Genomic DNA, 18053 nt, shown 5'->3' on the forward strand with positions numbered 1-18053 from the left:
GTACTAACTTTATCTGTCTTAGAATATTTCTCCTTAACCTCAAGACCCGTTATATTTTTGTCTCCTCAACTAATCCATAAACTCACAAGCCAGGTTTGTGTCTCGTTAATCTTTTATCTGCTTCAGCACTGGGCACAATGCCCAGCACGTGCTGATAATAAATATGTGAGTGAAGGAAAAAATAGTACTGATACATCACGCCTCTTTAGAAGTCCCCAGTGAAGGGGCGCCTGGGTGGCTCAGTCGTCCGACTCTTGATTTGCCCTCAGTTCATGATCTCAGCGTCGTGGGACCGAGCCCCACTCAGAATCCTTGCTCAGCATGGAGCTTGCTTGAGATTCTCTCTCCCACTCTGCCTTTGCCCCTGACCCCCGCCCACACTCCTCTCAAAATAAATAAAATCTTTAAATATAAATAAATAAAAGTACCCAATGAAGTTGAAGTTACTTTGACAGTCACAGCCCTGCATGCTCTGGGCCCACCCAGCCTACCAATCCAGCTTTAGCTCTGGCCACCCCAACCCCACAGCGGCTGGCCACGTGGTCTGTTTCTTGAGGAATCTGTACTTGCATGTGGCTAGCTAGGCCTTCACTCTTAACAGGACCCCCAGTCAGAAAGCTGCTCTTTCCTCCACTCCCCGTTCTGAGAGTCTACAGCTCTGGAAGTTCAGATGCAAGTCTCCTGGAAGCCTTCTCGGGTTCCCCAGGCAGTCAGTTACTCTTAAGCTCTAATACAGCATTTACGATAAAAATCGCTCCACAGACCCGCAGCAAAAAAACACTTGTCACCAGCATTTTATTTACCTTTCACCACTATGAACATACGTGTTGTCTCACATAGATGAGGACGCCCAGTCAGAGCAGTAGTGTTGATTCATTTTTCCGCAAGCCACACCCCATACCCGCGCCCGCGCTCGCCATGGAGGCCCGGGCGGGGTCCCAGGGGGCTCCGTCTCGGAACGTGCCGGATGACGTCAGACTCTGGGCGAGGCTCGGCAGCTGGCAGGCCGGCCTCTTCGGGATCAGCCGTCTCCACTCTGGGGACCTTCCACCAGACTCCGTTTGAGCCTTTTGCGCATGCTCCAAATCCTCCAGCGTCCCATAATGCATTGTCTGACGCTTTGCCCTCGCCCCTGGCAACAAATGCGCAGCCGCCCAAGGGGACTTTGACACCGCGCTACCTGACTGGGTCTCCGGGGAAAGTTTGTCCCTCTGCGCGATCCGGCACTCAGAGGTCGTTGCTAGGCGCCCACGTTCCGCTTTTTCACATCTGATTGGATTTCACTCAAAAGTTGAGGCGGGGTTTTACCGTAGCGCGCATGCGTGTTGCAAAGGATGGAGGACTCGGAACCCGAACGGAAGGTAGGAGCGAGGCAGGGGTCCGCGCGGGTGGCGAGCGGCAGTGAAAGCGGGGGTTTGAGCCTGACTCCTGTGTATCTCTAGCGGGCTCGCACCGACGAGGCGACTGCCACAGGAAGCCGCTCCGAGACGGAGGATGAGGACGACGAAGATTACGTGCCTTACGTGCCTTTGCGACAGCGCCGGCAACTGCTGGTGAGGGCCCCGGTTCGGAAGAGGAATGAGGGCGTAGGATCGGGATGGGGAGGGGGGTTGGCCGCCAGTGGAGCGAGCTGCCAGTACTCGGGACCGTGGCCCTCCGGCGAACGAGGGACGGGCAACCTGGTCGGAGGGGTAGGGCAGCTCCACGTCGCAGGGTGCAGGTCCCTCTCCCAAAGGCCAAGATCCTGACGCAGGCCCCCTGGGCCCAATGCCCCGCTCTGTTTTGGGCTTGGCTGGGAGGGGCGCTGGTGGAACCTCAGCTCCAGAAGCTACTGCAACGAAGGCGTAAAGGAGCTGCGGAGGAGGAGCAACAGGACAGCGGCAGCGAACCCCGGGGAGATGAGGACGATATCCCGCTGGGCCCTCAGTCCAACGTCAGCCTCCTGGATCAGCACCAGCATCTCAAAGAGAAGGCTGAAGGTGGGCTGGAAAGCAGCGGGGAAAGCTCAGCTTGGTGCAGTGCTTTGGTGTCTGATATCTGCTTCTTTTCTCAGCCCGCAAGGAGTCTGCCAAGGAGAAGCAGCTGAAAGAAGAGGAAAAGATCCTGGAGAGTGTGGCTGAGGGCCGAGGTATGGTTGTAGCCTCCTCCCCCTACCCCAGGCATGTTCTATCTCAAGGGCCTGGCCTCTGGGAAGCAAGAGCCAGCCCTGAGTCACGTCTGTCTCCTTAGCGTTGATGTCAGTGAAGGAAATGGCCAAGGGAATCACATACGATGATCCAATCAAAACCAGGTATGTTTTTCAGTCTGTGGGAAGGCAGTCACTTTTACTTGGAATGGTATGTGGCTGAGACCGGCAGGTGCACCCCAGAGCCAGCTGTGCCTGGGGCCTCTCTTGACCCCCACCACCCACTCACAGTTGGACACCCCCCCGTTATGTCCTGAGCATGTCTGAAGAGCGGCATGAACGCGTACGGAAGAAGTACCACATCCTGGTGGAAGGAGATGGTATTCCACCACCCATCAAGAGCTTCAAGGAAATGAAATTTCCCGCAGGTACCTGGGAACTTTAGTAGTCAAACAACTGTGAGGTTGTGTCCCAGTCTCCACAGAGTTTGGCGTCTGCAGCAATGGGTCTAGCCGTTGGAGATGGTGGGACTTAGGTTTGAATTTCAGTTGCCCCAGCTGTACCTGTTAGCTATCTTTTGCCATTAGGGAACTTCAGTGGGCAAGTGACTTTGGCCTTAAATGGACCTGGGTGCAAATCCTGCCTCTAGTTATCCTAGAGATCTTGGACAAGTCTTTCTTTTTCTTTCTCTTTTTCTCTGGGCCTCATTTGTAACTTGAATGGGGTAGTGCCCATTTTACAGCTTTGGGGGCCTGATAAAGTATCTGTGAGACAAGAATGATGCTGAGGTTGTTTTCCGTAGCCATCCTGAGAGGCCTGAAGAAGAAAGGCATCCACCACCCAACACCCATTCAGATCCAGGGCATCCCCACCATGTGAGTGTGGACCTGGGGGCCCTGAAGAGGGTGGTGATGGGAAGGAGCAGTCCCTAGGTGTCCACCTGGAGACTCATTCCCTGCATTCTCCTGAACCTGATCCTCAGGCCTCTCCTCTCCCAACAGTCTATCTGGCCGTGACATGATAGGTATCGCCTTCACGGGTTCAGGCAAGACACTGGTGTTCACATTGCCTGTCATCATGTTCTGCCTGGAACAAGAAAAGAGATTACCTTTCTCCAAGCGTGAAGGGCCCTATGGACTCATCATCTGCCCCTCGGTAAGACAGACCAGGCTGGAGGGCAGGGCAGAGACAGGACTGCCTTCTGGTGCCAACCTCTGCCCTGTGCCTACAGCGGGAGCTTGCCCGGCAGACCCATGGCATCCTGGAGTATTACTGCCGCCTACTGCAGGAGGACAGCTCCCCACTCCTGCGCTGCGCTCTCTGCATCGGGGGCATGTCTGTTAAAGAGCAGATGGAAACCATCCGACAGTGAGCACAAGCACCCCCACCCTGTGGGCCTGCCCAGAGCTCCTCGACAAGTTAAATGGCCCTTTGCTTTAGCTACCCCTGCAAATCCTTACAGAAGCCTCCTTGTCCTCAAGGAGTTCCTCGTCTAATGGGGAGATCAGTTGGGGTGGGACAGAGGGATGTGGTAAGATACCGTGGGAGCACAACAGATGGAATGGGGGCATCTGGGAGGTCAGGGCGTCGGGGCATTCTGGGCAGAGGTGGGGGACCCAGCATGTCCAGGAAGGTCGGGGTCATTCAGTGTGGTCCAGCATGGAGGCTGAGACACTAGGGCAGGGCCAGATCTGTGGCCTTTCCACACAGTGCAATCCCCAGCAGACAGTGCTGATTGCCCTGGACCAGGCTCTGGGGTCCTGGACAGGTCACACCCTTTCCAAGGCATTCCCGGTCTCGGAAGATTCAGATACAGAAAAGATTAATTTAGCGTTCCAGGAAAGTGAGCCCATCAATGCCTACAAAGGGAGCTGCGGGAGCACATACTGAGGCCTAATCTGGAGATTCAGAACCACCCTCATTCTAGAGAGGGAAGGGTATGCCAGGTAGGGTTGATTCATGGCTGGGGAGGAGCTCTGGAGCAGAGCAGTAGTTAAGAAGGCTGCAGCCCCTTCCAGAAGAGACATGTTTTACAAGTAGGGTAGGGTGGTGGAAGTGATGAGGGGACAGGTGAGGAGAGATAGGAAAGAGGGCAGAATGCCAGCCCTTAGGTGCAGGAATGGGCAGGTAGCCCTGACTGCAGAGTGTCCTCTTGATCCCCAGCGGTGTGCACATGATGGTGGCCACCCCCGGGCGCCTCATGGATTTGCTGCAGAAGAAGATGGTCAGCCTAGACATCTGCCGCTACCTGGCTCTGGACGAGGCCGACCGCATGATTGACATGGGTTTCGAAGGCGACATCCGCACCATCTTCTCCTACTTCAAGGTGCCCATCCCTAGGGCATTCCTGCCACCCTCCCCAGCACACCCCATTCAACTGTGGCAGGCCCTGAGGCCTGGCACTGCCCACCCACTGGCCCTGCTTTGGGGGGCTACATCCCAGCTACTTGGCCTTCCCAGGCCTCACATGCCCTCAGTCCTAGCCCTACTCTTCCTCAGGGCCAGCGGCAGACCCTACTCTTCAGTGCCACCATGCCTAAGAAGATTCAGAACTTTGCCAAGAGTGCCCTGGTAAAGCCAGTCACGATCAACGTGGGGCGCGCTGGGGCTGCCAGCCTGGATGTCATCCAGGTGGGCAGGCACTTCTGATGAGCAGGATCTCGTTGTGAGGGTTGGATCTGGCTAGGCCATGTTGAAGCTCTTGGAGTAGGGTTGAGGGGCCACCTTGTGGACAATGGGGGTTTCATTCAAATCCCCAGCCCTTAGCCGGGAACATTCTTAGAGTGGCCAGTGCCTTATGGCAAGAGGCTTCTGGTCTCCTCCCGCCTGGGATTGGGGGCCCAGGCTCTGTGGCAGGGCCATGGCTGGTGAGCCCATTTGCAGGCCTACCTGATCTGGCCCCTGTGATGGCAGGAGGTGGAATATGTCAAAGAGGAGGCCAAGATGGTGTACTTGCTCGAGTGCCTACAGAAAACACCCCCACCCGTAAGTATAGCCCTCCAGGCTGGCCCAGGACCCCTGGGATGAAGGGGAGAGGGGCAGTGGGGGCAGCATGCTGGAGAAGGTTGGGCACGCCCCCATGACTGAAGTTGGCCTTCTTGGACAGGTGCTCATCTTTGCAGAGAAGAAGGCCGATGTGGATGCCATCCATGAGTACCTGCTGCTCAAGGGGGTTGAGGCAGTGGCCATCCATGGGGGCAAAGGTCAGGGGTAGTGCACGGATACTGCTGCCATTGTGGCCCCTCACCTAATCCCTTTCCCAGTCTGGTGGGCCCGCCACTACTCCCCAGACTCCTGTCACTCTAACAGCTCCTGCCTGACCCTCCCCAGACCAGGAGGAACGGACCAAGGCCATCGAGGCATTCCGGGAGGGCAAGAAGGATGTCCTGGTGGCCACAGACGTAGCCTCCAAGGGTCTGGACTTCCCTGCCATTCAGCATGTCATAAATTATGACATGCCTGAGGAGATCGAGAATTATGGTAGGGAGCTTGGATGTGGGGGGTCGGGTACGGGCTGGGCCCCAGCCCCTGGGCAGTAGGCCAGAAGCTCTGTTCCCTTTCTGCAGTGCACCGTATTGGCCGTACCGGGCGCTCAGGAAACACAGGCATCGCCACCACTTTCATCAACAAGGCCTGTGGTAAGGCCACCACCAAGGCCACCTCAGCTGTCCCCTGGGTCCTCTGCCTGTGGCTATCCAGGTCCTGGCTTCAGGGCCCGGGGTTGGGCCTGATGGTTCCCTCCTACCCCCACAGACGAGTCAGTGCTGATGGACCTGAAAGCCCTGCTGCTGGAGGCTAAGCAGAAGGTGCCCCCCGTGCTGCAAGTGCTGCACTGCGGGGATGAGTCCATGCTGGACATCGGAGGTGACTGTGCGGCAGGAGACACCGGTCCGGTGGGGCGGGAGGGGGAACATGACGGGAACACCACAAAACAAGTCCATGCCGCACAGCAGAGGACTTGGGGGAGGGGTCTAATGAGAAGCCGAGGTCTGGGATATGGGGCCTGGTCCTGTGCAGTCGTGCTGACTCTCATCCCCGTGCCCCCAGGAGAGCGTGGCTGTGCCTTCTGTGGGGGCCTGGGCCATCGAATCACTGACTGCCCCAAACTGGAGGCTATGCAGACCAAGCAGGTCAGCAACATCGGCCGCAAAGACTACCTGGCCCACAGCTCTATGGACTTCTGAGCCATCCGTCGTCCCTTGTCTCCCAAGAGACCTCAGTCTCCAGCCTCCTCCTACACACACCAGCCCCCTGGACAAAAAGCCAGCATCATCGGCCCAGCTGGCCTGGGCTGGGCCAGGCTGAGCCTGGCTGCCTGCGCCCTGTGTCCCCTAGAATGACAATTTTTGTTCCCCTTTACCCCAGCTGTCATTAAAGCACAAGCCTCTCTGGTCTCAGCCCAACCCTGCCTATGTGTTTCACCTTCCCTGATCCCTGCTTCCTAGACAGGCCTCACCCTCTGATCTCTGTAGCCCCTCTAAGGTGGGGGAACTGGCATCTCCCAGTGACACAGCCAACAATCAGCCTGCTGGGCCTTAGTTGTGGAGAGAGCCACGTAGTGGGGGCCCCCTGCTGGGGGCTCTGGGTATTTCCTCTGGGCTAGCTGGATTTGTCTCAGGGAGAGACTGCATTGGTGGGCCAAGGGGAAATGGCTGGGTTTTCTGGTCTCTGGTTGGTTCTTACAATCTCCAGCCTGGCCCCAGCCTCCCTCTTCCTGTCAGTTGTATGAAGCTCCTGGGGCCCCTTGGGAGGCCACTTCCTGCCTCAGGCCCCCTGCCCACTTGCCTGCCCACAGAGTCCCAATAAGGAACCCTCTGATCCCCTCACTGAGGGGGCAGCAGATGCTACGGGACTGCCACTCGGGCCGCTAGCACTTACTGGCCTCACTCTATGCCTGGCTCTCTGTTGGGCTCAGGATCTGGGCAATCCAGGCAGACGCCTGCTGGGAGGCTTATAGGTAAGTGGGAAAGACAGGAGATGGGAATGATGGGGGTGGCACATGGTGCAGGATCTCAGCATCTGGCAAGGGACAGGCGGCAAATCCTCTGGGCCTGGCACTGCGCGTGCAAGGCCACATGCTTATCCCAGCGGGACAGCAGTTGCTCAAGCCATGTTTGTCACTTGGTTTTGGCCTTGGGCAAGTTACTTAATGTTTCTGAGCCTCGATTTCCTCATCATTGAAATGGCAATGAGAATGCAAAGGACAGGGTGTCCGGCTGCCAGCGCTCGGGGCTGCCAGACTGCAACGGACACAAAGCCAGGTGGAGAGGCCCTTGGAAAAGACTTCCTGCCCACATCCCATATGTGACCCCAAATGGTATTGCTCAGCCTGGTTACACATGCCTTCCTAAAGGTGGCATTGAATGAGTGACAGGAGGCTGTCTCCCTCTCAGAGCCCCAATGGTAGCCTCCAAAAAGGTGAGGCAAAAAAAAAAAAAAAAAAAATAGGTGCCTAGCAAGAAGCAAATTTACAAAGCATGTGAGCTCTCCAGGGACCCACTGGGGGCGTGCCACCCACGCTCACATGACTGTGCCGAGCCTTGAGGACAGGTTCACTGGTGGGGGCCCTTGTGCTCGGTGGGGGGTGGTCAAGGAGGGCCTCCCAGGGGAAGAGGCAGCCCAGTGCTCAAGTGGCATGGTGGTAAGAGGTTCTCTGGATAGACTGGGCTGAGGGGAGGTGGAGGCCACAACAGAGCACCTTGAGTGCAGGCCTGAGGAGCCCAGGCTACACCCCAGGGCAGGGGGGAGTCAGAGGGGTTTGGAATTGGTGGAAAGGACCACAGTGGGCCCTGTGGGGCAGTGGTTCAAAGGGGAGATAAGAGGCTGGTAATGGACAGAGACTGTGAAGACAGAGAAGAGCAAGTGAATGTTAGAAATATTTCCAAGATAAAGACAAGCAGAGCAGGCCCGAGAGGGTACCAACCAGGGCTCAAAAGTAGGAAAGCAAGGAGTTGGCCAGTGTGGCTAGAGGAGGTCCTGGGGCAGGGACAGGGCTGCGGGAATGTCAGATGCCGGGGTGTCCGACTGCCTTGCACAGAGGAGAGGTTGGAGCTTATGACTCACAGCCAGCTGACCCAGGTGCAGGCAGAGGTCAGCTGCCCTCTGGGGCTCTGAGGCCCCTGCCAGGCACACGTGGGCACCTTGGGCCAGCTGGACCCCAAGGAAGAAATACGTGATGTCCCCACCCCCTATCCTAGCTCCTTTACTGAAGACAGGCTCCCCTCCCCCCAGCCCTTCAGCTGCCTCTCTGGACAGAGGGAGGGGGAAGTGGCCAGAAGGGGAAGTGTGAGGAGTTCCCCTCCGGCCTGTCACCAGTCTCCTCGGGCCCTCGGAGTGGCAGTCCTGGGGCCTGGCGGCGGCCATGGAACCTCTGGAGACTCCCATCAAGGACGGCATCCTGTACCAGCAGCACGTCAAGTTCGGCAAGGTGGGGACCCCGGCTGCCAGGCAGCTGCCCAGGACAGTAGGCGTTGGCCCCAGCCTCAGCTCACCAGGACCTGGGAGAATGGGGAAGGAGTCAGGGTGGGGGACGCAACCAAGGTGTTGGGGAGTAGGACGGAGCCCCATTCTCAGCTTGAGTGGGTTGGGCTGAGTGGGCCTTTCTGAGAGCCTGCCCTATTTACTGATGGGGAAGCCAAGAGTGGGAAGGATCTAAGAATCCAAACCTTAGGGCAGGGCAGAGCTGAGAGGCTGGCTACCTGAACAGCTTTCTGCCCTGTGCAGTAGAAGCACCAAGGCCCCTGTAGAGAAGGCCGGGGCTGAGTCGGAGGGGCCCCACCCTGCAGAAGAGGGCTCAGCACCTCCCAGCCCTGTGACGGGACATAGTTGGGGAGTTTACATCCCTCCGCAGGCAGCAGGCCCTGCACCCTCACAGCTCAGCTGCAGCTGCTGCCCAGGCAGATAAACAGTCTGTTTCCTTTGCTTTACGCTATTTGCATGTTTCCTTCCTTGCCACCGTGAGACTGACACCTCCCTCCTGCCTCAGCTCTTGTCCCATCGCCCAAGTGACCTTTTCTTGGGGGGGGGGGCTTGGGGGCCCCAACATAATGGTAGTGTCAGGTGGTCTGCTTTGACCACTTCAGAGGCATGACCCAGAAGCCCCAACCTTGCGTTTTGATGGCTTTTGAGATATGAGGGCACTAGTCCTCGTAGGGGTCACAGTTAGGCAATTGGTGGGGTGGATTTGAACCCACAGCTGCCTGCCCCAAGCACAGACTCTTCCCCCTGCTGGGCTGGCCCTGGCAGGGCCTCCTTCTCTGGGGCCCTGAGGATCTGGGGGAAGTGGAGGCCAGCCGGGGTGGCCAGGAGCTCTTGCTGGGCAGCTTGTGCTGAGCTGAGCTATAGGGCGAACAGCCACCCAAGAGTCTTTTCCCCCATCCTCGTCTCCCACAGAAGTCCTGGCGGAAGGTATGGGGTCTGCTGTATGCAGGAAGCCCGTCAGGTGTGGCACGGCTGGAGAGCTGGGAGGTCCGGGATGGTGGCCTGGGGCCAGCAGGTGACAGGTCTGCAGGACCCAGCCGACGTGGGGAACGGCGGGTCATCCGCCTGGCTGACTGCGTGTCTGTGCTGCCGGCTGACGGTGAGAGCTGTCCCAAAGACACTGGTGCCTTCCTGCTCACCACCACAGAGCGAAGCCACCTACTGGCCGCACAGCATCGCCAGGAATGGATGGGCCCCATCTGCCAGCTGGCCTTCCAGGTGAGCATAAGACGGGTGGTGGGGGGCGCCTGGGTGGCTCAGTCGTTAGATGTCTGCCTTTGGCTCAGGTCATGATCCCAGGGTCCTGGAGTCGAGCCCCGCATCAGGCTCCCTGCTCAGCTGGAAGCCTGCTTCTCCCTCTCACACTCCCCCTGCTTGTGTTCCCTCTCTCTCTGTCAAATAAATAAAATCTTAAAAAAAAAAAAAAAAGACACATAGGCAGGGCATCCAGGGGCCAGAGGTGGGCCACCTGATCCCCAACCTTGTTCATCTCCATGCTCCCTCACATCCTGTCACTCAGCAAGTACCTGCCAAGTACCCACGAGCCTTTGGGGCAATAGCCCCGAAGTCCACAGAGCGAACCTCAGATGGCCGTTCATGCTGTGGAGAAAATGAAAGCTGGTGGGACCAGGCGTGAATGGCAGGATGTTAGATGGGAAGTCCTCTCAGGAAGGGACAGTGAGCTGTGAGTCCTCAAGGACAAATAAGAACCCACCAGTCAAAGATCTGAGGCAAGAGTGACCCAGACACTGAGGTCTGAGGAGTGTCTCGAACAGAGGGAGCAGCATGGGCAAAGGCCATGGTGTGTTAAAGGGACAGAAAGGCCAACATGGCTGGAGGGTAAGGAGTGGGAGGGAGCCCAGGAGGACGCAAAGGTGGAGAGTTTGGTGGGAGCCAACTGAAACTACTTTGGGCCACATTCAGAGTTTGGGGTTTTATTCTGAGTGAAAGGAGATGCTTTTGAGAGGGGGTTTCTTTGGGGCGCCAGGGACTGAGAGCTCTATGATGGACCAAAAGGAAATGAGCCTAGCAGTTCCTCAAAAAGTTAAACATAGAGTTACCATATGACCCAGCAATTCCACTGGTAGGTGTATACCCAAGAGAATTGAAACAGGTGTTCACACAGAACTTGTAGGAGTATGCTCAGAGCAGCAATAGTCACAATAGCTCAAAGGTGCAGACAACCCCAATGTCTGTTAACTGATAAATACACCAAATGTGGTCTATCCATACAACAGAACAGTACCTGACCATAAACAAAAGAAGAATGAGGTAGTGATACATGCTAACACCATACATGAACCTGGAGAACATTGCGCTAAGTAGAAGGAGCCAGACGCAGAAGACCACATGCTAGAACCGCTCTGTTTGTGTGCGACGTCCAGCATAGACAAATCCACAGGGACAGAAAGCAGCAGGGGCTGGGGGGGCTGGTAGTCACTGCTAACGGGTTTCCATGTGGGATGATGAAAAAATTCTGGAACTGGATAAAGGTGACCATTACACAGTCTTGTGACTATACTAAAACCACTGAATTACACACTTTAAAATGGTGAAATGGTAAATTTTATGTTCTGTATTTTACCACAATATGTTTTTTAAGATTTTATTTATTTATATTTATTTATCTATCTATCTATCTATCTATCTATCTATCTATCTATCTATCTATTTGACAGAGAGAGAGGGAGAGAGTGAGAGATCATGAGCAGAGGCAGAGAGCCCAACACGGGACTCGATCCCAGGACTGTGGGATCATGACCTGAGCCCAAGGCAGACACTTCACTGACTGAGCCACCCAGGCGCCCCTGCCACAATATTTTAAAGTTAAAAAAAAAAAAAAAAAAAAAAAAAAGGAAATTGACAGGAGCAAGGAGACCAGTGGCTGAAGCTGTTGCAGTGGCCCTGGCCATGCTACTGTGGGCCAAGATGGTTGCAGTGGAGGTGCTGATAGGGCTCCAAGGATGTGAGGGAGATGGTGAAAGAGGCCTGGAGAAGGATGGAGAAGCCAGTTCACTTGCATGTCCCACCCCTGAAGCTCCTGCACCTTAAGCACTCCAAGCTGTAAGGGACACAATACACAGGGAGACCCTGGCCAAGACAAGTGCAGTGGGGACCTCCTCATGTGTGCTGCTACTTTACAACTCTCGGCACCCTCAAAGGGGTGCTGGGGGGCCACAGGTGGGGAAACAGAGGGGTCTCTGTGGTCGTGCAGTGTGTCAGGGGCAGAACTGGAAGTGACACCCTGGTCCCTGGATGTTCTTGCTTGGCCTGGAGTCCTGGGTTACTGGCCCCAGGGAAAGGATGTGGAAAGAAGATCGAGGGGGAGGGCTCTAACTTCTGACCTTTTTTCATTCTCCAGGGCACAGGGGAATGTTCCTCAGGCCCAGGGGAGGTGGAAGCTTCCAAGAGGGGTCTGGTCCCCATGGAGGAGAATTCCATCTACTCCTCCTGGCAGGAAGGTGAGTCAGGGAGGTACGGGGACAGCCTCAGCCGTCCTCCACCCAGGCCTGGGACCTTTGGGGGACCCATGCGGGCTATACCTGATACCCTTGCCACCCTCCTGCCTGCAGTGGGCGAGTTTCCAGTGGTGGTGCAGAGGACCGAGGCTGCCACCCGCTGCCAGTTGAAGGGGCCCTACCTCCTAGTGCTAGGCCAAGACACCATCCACCTGAGGGAACCCTCCAGCCCCCAGGCCCTCTACACCTGGCCCTACCGCTTCCTGCGCAAGTTCGGCTCTGACAAGGTGAGATGCAGGGAGTGCCCTGCTGGGAAGGGTGGCAGGTGGAGGGGTGCCTAGTTTCCTCCGCTGCTAACCCACCCATACCACCCTCAATCCTGTGTCCAGGACGTGTTCTCCTTTGAAGCTGGACGCCGCTGTGACTCGGGTGAGGGTCTCTTCGCCTTCAGCAGCCCCCGAGCCCTCGACCTGTGCAGGGCCGTAGCCGCTGCCATTGCCCGCCAGCGGGAACGGCTGCCAGAGCTGGCTGGGCCCCGGCCCTGTCCCCTGCCTCGGGCCACCTCCCTGCCCTCACTGGACCCACCGGGAGAGCTGCGGGAGGTGCCCCCGGGGCTGGAGACTCCCAGCTCCTGGAGGGCACGCCTGGCTGAGCCTGGCCCCCAGAGCCTGCCCCCACTGCTGAGCCCAGTGCCCCACGATGAGCCAGTGTCTGGGCTCTATGCATCAGTGTGCAAGCGGGCCAGTGGGCCCCCAAGCAATGCCGAGCACCTCTACGAGAACCTATGCGTGCTGGAGGCAGGCCCCGTGCTGCCCAGGGATAGGGACCCTGAGCAGGAGGGTCCCAGCCGCCGCAGCCCCCTGGCCAGCCCCATCTACCACAACAGTGAGGACCTGGGCTGGCCGGGCCCTGCACACGACAGCAGCCTGGAGGCCCAGTACCGGCGGCTTCTGGAACTGGAGCTCGGTGACAGTGATGAAGCTGGGGGCTCTGGCCGCCCCAGTGCTCACACGGGCTTCAAGGCCAAGCTGGTGACGCTGCTGAGCCGTGAGCGGAAGAAGGGCCCAGCCCCCTGTGACCGGCACTGAAAGCTCTGTGTGGCTCTGCGACAGGAGAGAAAGGCGCTCTGATGTTCCTGGCCCAGGGCCAACAATGGACATCCGGGACACAGCCCTGCCTCCACTCTGGCCTGTGGGGGTAAGGCGGGCAGGCCGAGGAGGACCCCTCCTGTGCCCCGCCGCCCCCAGCCCCCCTGTACAGTGTACAGATTTGCTGGAAATAAACCTCCCAGCGCTGCTCTTGGCCCCACCTTGTGGCACGTGGTGTACAGCTCCTCCCTTCGGCTCTTGGCAGCGGCCTTCACCGAGGCACACAGACACGCAGACCCTCACTCCCATGCACCCAGCACGCACCAGGGCCCAGTGCTGGGTTCCGGGGATCCATATAACCTGGACTTGACCTCTGCGACCGTGCGTTCAAGTCCACTTGAGCAGATGGGTGGGATGCAGATAATGATGGCCCATGGAGTCAGTCCTGTGCAGCAAAAATGACGGCGACAGTAAGGCAGGAGGAGAAATTGGGCTTGCCTACGGGTGAGGTGTCCTCTGAGTTAAGTGTGAAGGACAGGCGGAGCCTTACCAGGTGGGCAGCAAGCCCCAGGTCTTTCTGCACTGGCCCAGAGATGAAGGGAAAAGCACGGGGCTGACGGAGTTGGTGGCCAAGCCTGAGAGGCCTGAGCACCCTGCGGTGAGCTTGGTCTCACCCTCAGCAGAGAGACAGGGTCAGATTATGGAAGGAGCAGTGTGCAAAACAAATTTGAGGGAGCCCAACTGGTGACCAAGTAGCCTGAGCGGGGGAGGAGGTAATGGGTGGGGGTGGGGGAAGGGCAGGTGGAAGGGACTTCAAAGATTTGCACAACCAAAATACCGCCTGCTTCCCACTAAGACTCAAAACTATGCAGACACTTCTGGGGAACCTTGGGCCTCAGTGTCCTCAACTGTCAAGGATAAAGTTCAAATTACTTACCAAGCATGCATTCATTCCTTAGAGTTTTACTGCCTGCCTCCTCTGTGCCAGGCACTGGGGACATAGCCATGCTCAAGACAGCGAGGTCCTGTTTTTGTTTTTGTTTTTGTTTTAGAGAGAGAGAGTGTGTGAGCGGGGCGCGAGGGGGCGGGCGGAGAGAGAGAATCCTAGGCAGGCTCCATGCTCAGCACGGAGCCCAACACGGGGCTTGATCTCGTGACCCTGAGATCGTGACCTGAGCCGGAACCGATGTTCAGCCAACTGAGCCGCCCAGGCGCCCATGATTCAGTGAGGTTCTGTTCTCAAGGACCTCACATTCCAGAGGGAAATAAAGCAAGTGTCTTGAAGACTTTGGTGCCCTCACACCACTCCTGTCACCATCCCTGAGGCCTCCATGCACAAAAGCAGCATGCCCCCAAGAACCTTGCCCCCCTTAGGCTCTTGACCTCAACTCTGCCTTGGCCACCCATGCCATCGGCACATCCTGAACCTCTTCATGACAGTGATGATCCCTCTCCGCAATCTCATTTCCAAGCATCCACCTCTGGCCGCCTCCTTTGCTCCTTCCAGCCCACTTCCTCTGGCATGGCCCATAAAGCTCCTCTCCAACCACATTGGCCTACATGATCCTTTCCTTGCCGTCTGTGCAGTTGCTCGCCGCAACGCCATCCTCGTCCCACTTCGATTCTTTGCTCCGCCGATGGGGCAACCCCCTTGTGCTCCTCTCCTCTTCCATCTTATTTGTCTGGCAAAGTGCCCAGCCTCGGAGGAACCCAACTCCCCTCCATGCCTTCCCCTTGGCAGCTGCCCATGGCCAGAGACATTCACACAGCCAGGCTGACCACATTCTCCCGCGATGTGATCTCAAAACTCAGACAGGCTCTCCAGAGAGATCCTACATCCCAAGACCTTCTCACCTTCTCCTCTTCATCCCCACTCATTCTCATCTCGAAGGTATCCTGGAGAGATGGCAGTGGACAGCAGTGAGCCCCCTCAGCCTCCCACCCTTCACTGGCCAGCGCACCAGCAGCTGCACCGTGTCCGCCCTGCCCCGCAATGACAGAAGCGTCTGCTCCCCAACCCGCATGCTCTGACCCCAGCTCCTCTCCCCTCACAGCTTGGCAAAGAGCTGTCCCCTCTCCTCAGCCCATGAATTCCACCATCACCATCATCCTTTCCAGCCACGTGCAAACATGCTCCAGAATTTCACATCTTTAAGGGAAACCTTTGATCTCACATTCTGCTTCAGCCACCTCCCCGTTCCCTTTTCCCCTTCACAGTGAAACTCCTCAAAAGAGTTGTTGATTACTTTCATTTCCACTTTCTCCTATTCTCCCTTTAGCCAACCCAAGTCTCCCCGTGGGCCCCACTGATCCATTACATCGCTCTTATTAGGGTCACCAACCTCCTTGTTCCCCAAAACAAAAGCAACGTGGTCTCCCCAACTTCTCAGCAGCATTTGACATCCCTCCCTAAAACACCGTCTTCACTGGGTTCTCCCTCTCACAGATCTCTTCTCCCCAGCCTCTGCCAGCACCTCGTCTGCCAGAGTTCTGCCTGGGGCTTTGGCCTCAGACACAGTGTAGCTCAACCCTGGCTGCACACAGAATCACCTGGAGCCTTTTTTAAAATGTCCACACCTGGGGCTGAGGTTTCATCAGTCTAGGTGGGGACTGGGCACCAGTGCCCAGTTTTTCAATTTCCCAGGTGATTTCAGTGTGAGTCCAAGGTGCAGAACCATTGCCGGAAGTGAGCCGATTCTGTCTCCAGATTCACAGACCACCTAAATGCTCACGGCCCCCACAGGTACATCTCAGCACAGACCTGTCCCCCTGAAGTCCAGATTTAAGAATCCAACCGCACACTAGATTCTGAATGTCTGAAAGACATCTCCAAATGCAATGTATGAAAGGAGGCTGTGGGCAGCGGGTGCTGCCCAGTGCTGGCTGCAGAAGGAAAAGCCTGGAAGGATGTTAGATTTAGGGGGAGGTAGATGTCAGCCCCGCTGATGGGTCGGGGAGGGGGGATGTCTTCCCTGTGACAGGGAAAGTCTTCCCATGATCAGTCAGGCTGCCTGCATAAAGCAAGCTAAGGCCAGGATGCTCCCCAGTCCGGCTGGCTGCAGCAAGGACCCCGTCACCCCACAGTGGCAAGCCAGCCCTTGACAGTTCAGCAAATCCCAGGACACACTGAAGGTTACCCAAAGAATTAGGGTCATGGCCAGAACTGGAACCTAGGACTCTGGGTCTCTGTTCTGGCATGCTTTTTTATTACAAATCTAAGCCTCTTTGCTTTACAGCAATTTTTGTGAGATTCCAACCAGTCTATAAAAGAGAAAGTCTTTGCAAATCTCCAGGATTCTAGGGCCCCGCCTTGGAGCTGCACTTGTCCTAGACACTAGGGGGCTCTGTGTCCTAGCCTGGGGCCTGTTCCTCCCCTTGGGCTGCCTTTGCGAGGAAACATTGGTGGCTTCATCCAGGCCTAAGCCTTGCACAAGCCAAGGAATGGGGCCCTGGAGTCCTGTGCTGGAGGATTGCCAGGACCCCCAGGCTGCCACTTGTTCCTTTACTCATTTGCTGTTTCACTTTCTCGATCCTTCCTTCATCTATTCATTCACATCCACTGTGTACAAACACTGGGGAAATGGTGGACGAGACAGGCAAATCCCTGCTCTAATGGGACTGACATTCGAATGAGGACAAAGGGCAATGAAGAAACAAGCACCTAATATAATGTCAGATGGTGCGGTTGTGCTATGGTGGACACAGTCAGATGACAGTAAGTTCTTTGGGGAAAAATAGAACAGGGTAAGGGACTAAGTGCCCAATGCGAGTGACATGTCAAGGGGCTACTGTTTTAGATAGGGTGATCAGGGAAGGCCCCTTGGAGGAGGCAACAGCTGAGCAAAGATCTGAACAAAGTGAGAGAGCCTATTGTTTACGTATCAGGGGAAACTCTTCGGAGCAGAAGGAGCTTCAAGTGCAACATCTCTGAGGCAGCAATGTGCTTGATGTGTTGCAGGAACAGTGAGGAGGCTGGAGTGGCTGGGGTAGAGCGAGCAAGGATGGGAGCGGTGGGAGGTAGAATCAGCTCATTAATGTCATGTACATCGTGAGGACCTTTGTTTTATTTCAAGTGCACCATGAGCCCACTGGAATGCTAAAAGCTGAGGGTGAAGTGGTGTGACTTCCGCTTAAAAAATATCACAGCTGCTGCGTGGAGACTCTGGAGTAGGTAAGGTTGGAAGCAGGAAGATCTGTCAGGAGCCTGTTAAGGTGTCCGGGCACAAGACAACTGGCTGGGACAACAGTGGCAGCAGTGACTAGATGTGGGACATATTCTGAAGGTGAAATTTGCAGAATTTAGGGTATAACAGAGAAAGGAAGGGTAATGTCATAGTTTTTACTGGGTCAGGTGGATGAATGGTGATGCCATTTCCTAAGGTGAGGACGAAGTTAGGGAGGTGGGAAATCACAAGTTTAAATTGGGATATGATGAGGTGAGATGTCTAGTAGACCTCCAAACAGAGGTTGGATGGGATGTTGTAGTAGAGCCTGGGGTTTGGGGGTGGGGAGGTCAGGACTGGACAGATAACCTGGGAGTCCTTGGCATGTAGGTGTTATTGATAGTCACAGGACAAGATGGGGTCCCAGCGAATTAATGTAGTCAGGGAACATTTCATGGCCAAGGTGGGCGGCAGAGGCAGAGCTGCCAAAGGAGGTGGAGAAGACTAGCCAGTGGCAGGAGGAGGCATGAAGCCAAGCGCGAGGGGAGGCCACCTGGACCAGTGCTACTCCCAGCAGGATAAAAGGAAAGCAAACAAATCACCACTGACTTGATAACTTGGAGGTCACTGGAGACCCTGAGAAGAGGGAATTAGTTTAGAGGACTGCTGGAAACAACGGTCTGACTGGAGTGAGTTCAAGAAAGAGCAGGAGGAAAGCAAGTGCAGACAGGGCTATAGA

The 18053-nt window shown here is 56.2% G+C and overlaps 2 protein-coding genes across 3 annotated transcripts; both read left to right on the forward strand.

Annotated features, from left to right (window-relative positions):
* Positions 1 to 1196: 1196 nt before the first annotated feature.
* Positions 1197 to 6528, forward strand: DDX41 (DEAD-box helicase 41). Of its 2 annotated transcripts, none has more exons than XM_008692307.2 (17): positions 1197 to 1361; positions 1443 to 1553; positions 1736 to 1979; positions 2054 to 2128; positions 2230 to 2290; positions 2417 to 2553; positions 2928 to 3000; positions 3127 to 3280; positions 3357 to 3493; positions 4289 to 4451; positions 4625 to 4756; positions 5039 to 5110; positions 5232 to 5328; positions 5456 to 5605; positions 5692 to 5763; positions 5879 to 5989; positions 6173 to 6528. In XM_008692307.2, the coding sequence occupies exons 1-17, from the start codon at positions 1335 to 1337 to the stop codon at positions 6307 to 6309; spliced, it is 1953 nt and encodes a 650-aa protein (XP_008690529.2). In that variant the 5' UTR covers positions 1197 to 1334; the 3' UTR covers positions 6310 to 6528. The 2 variants fall into 2 exon arrangements, with proteins under 2 accessions (XP_008690529.2, XP_008690530.1); XM_008692308.2 differs by having other exon boundaries at positions 1202 to 1361; positions 1820 to 1979.
* Positions 6529 to 8352: 1824 nt separating this feature from the next.
* DOK3 (docking protein 3) lies at positions 8353 to 13371 on the forward strand. Its single transcript, XM_008692309.2, has 5 exons — positions 8353 to 8552; positions 9518 to 9823; positions 11967 to 12066; positions 12178 to 12350; positions 12453 to 13371. The coding sequence occupies exons 1-5, from the start codon at positions 8487 to 8489 to the stop codon at positions 13149 to 13151; spliced, it is 1344 nt and encodes a 447-aa protein (XP_008690531.2). The 5' UTR covers positions 8353 to 8486; the 3' UTR covers positions 13152 to 13371.
* The last annotated feature ends 4682 nt before the right edge of the window (positions 13372 to 18053 follow it).

Source organism: Ursus maritimus, unplaced genomic scaffold (assembly GCF_017311325.1).
Source record: "Ursus maritimus isolate PB19 unplaced genomic scaffold, ASM1731132v1 scaffold_15, whole genome shotgun sequence".
Taxonomy (NCBI): Eukaryota; Metazoa; Chordata; class Mammalia; order Carnivora; family Ursidae; genus Ursus; species Ursus maritimus.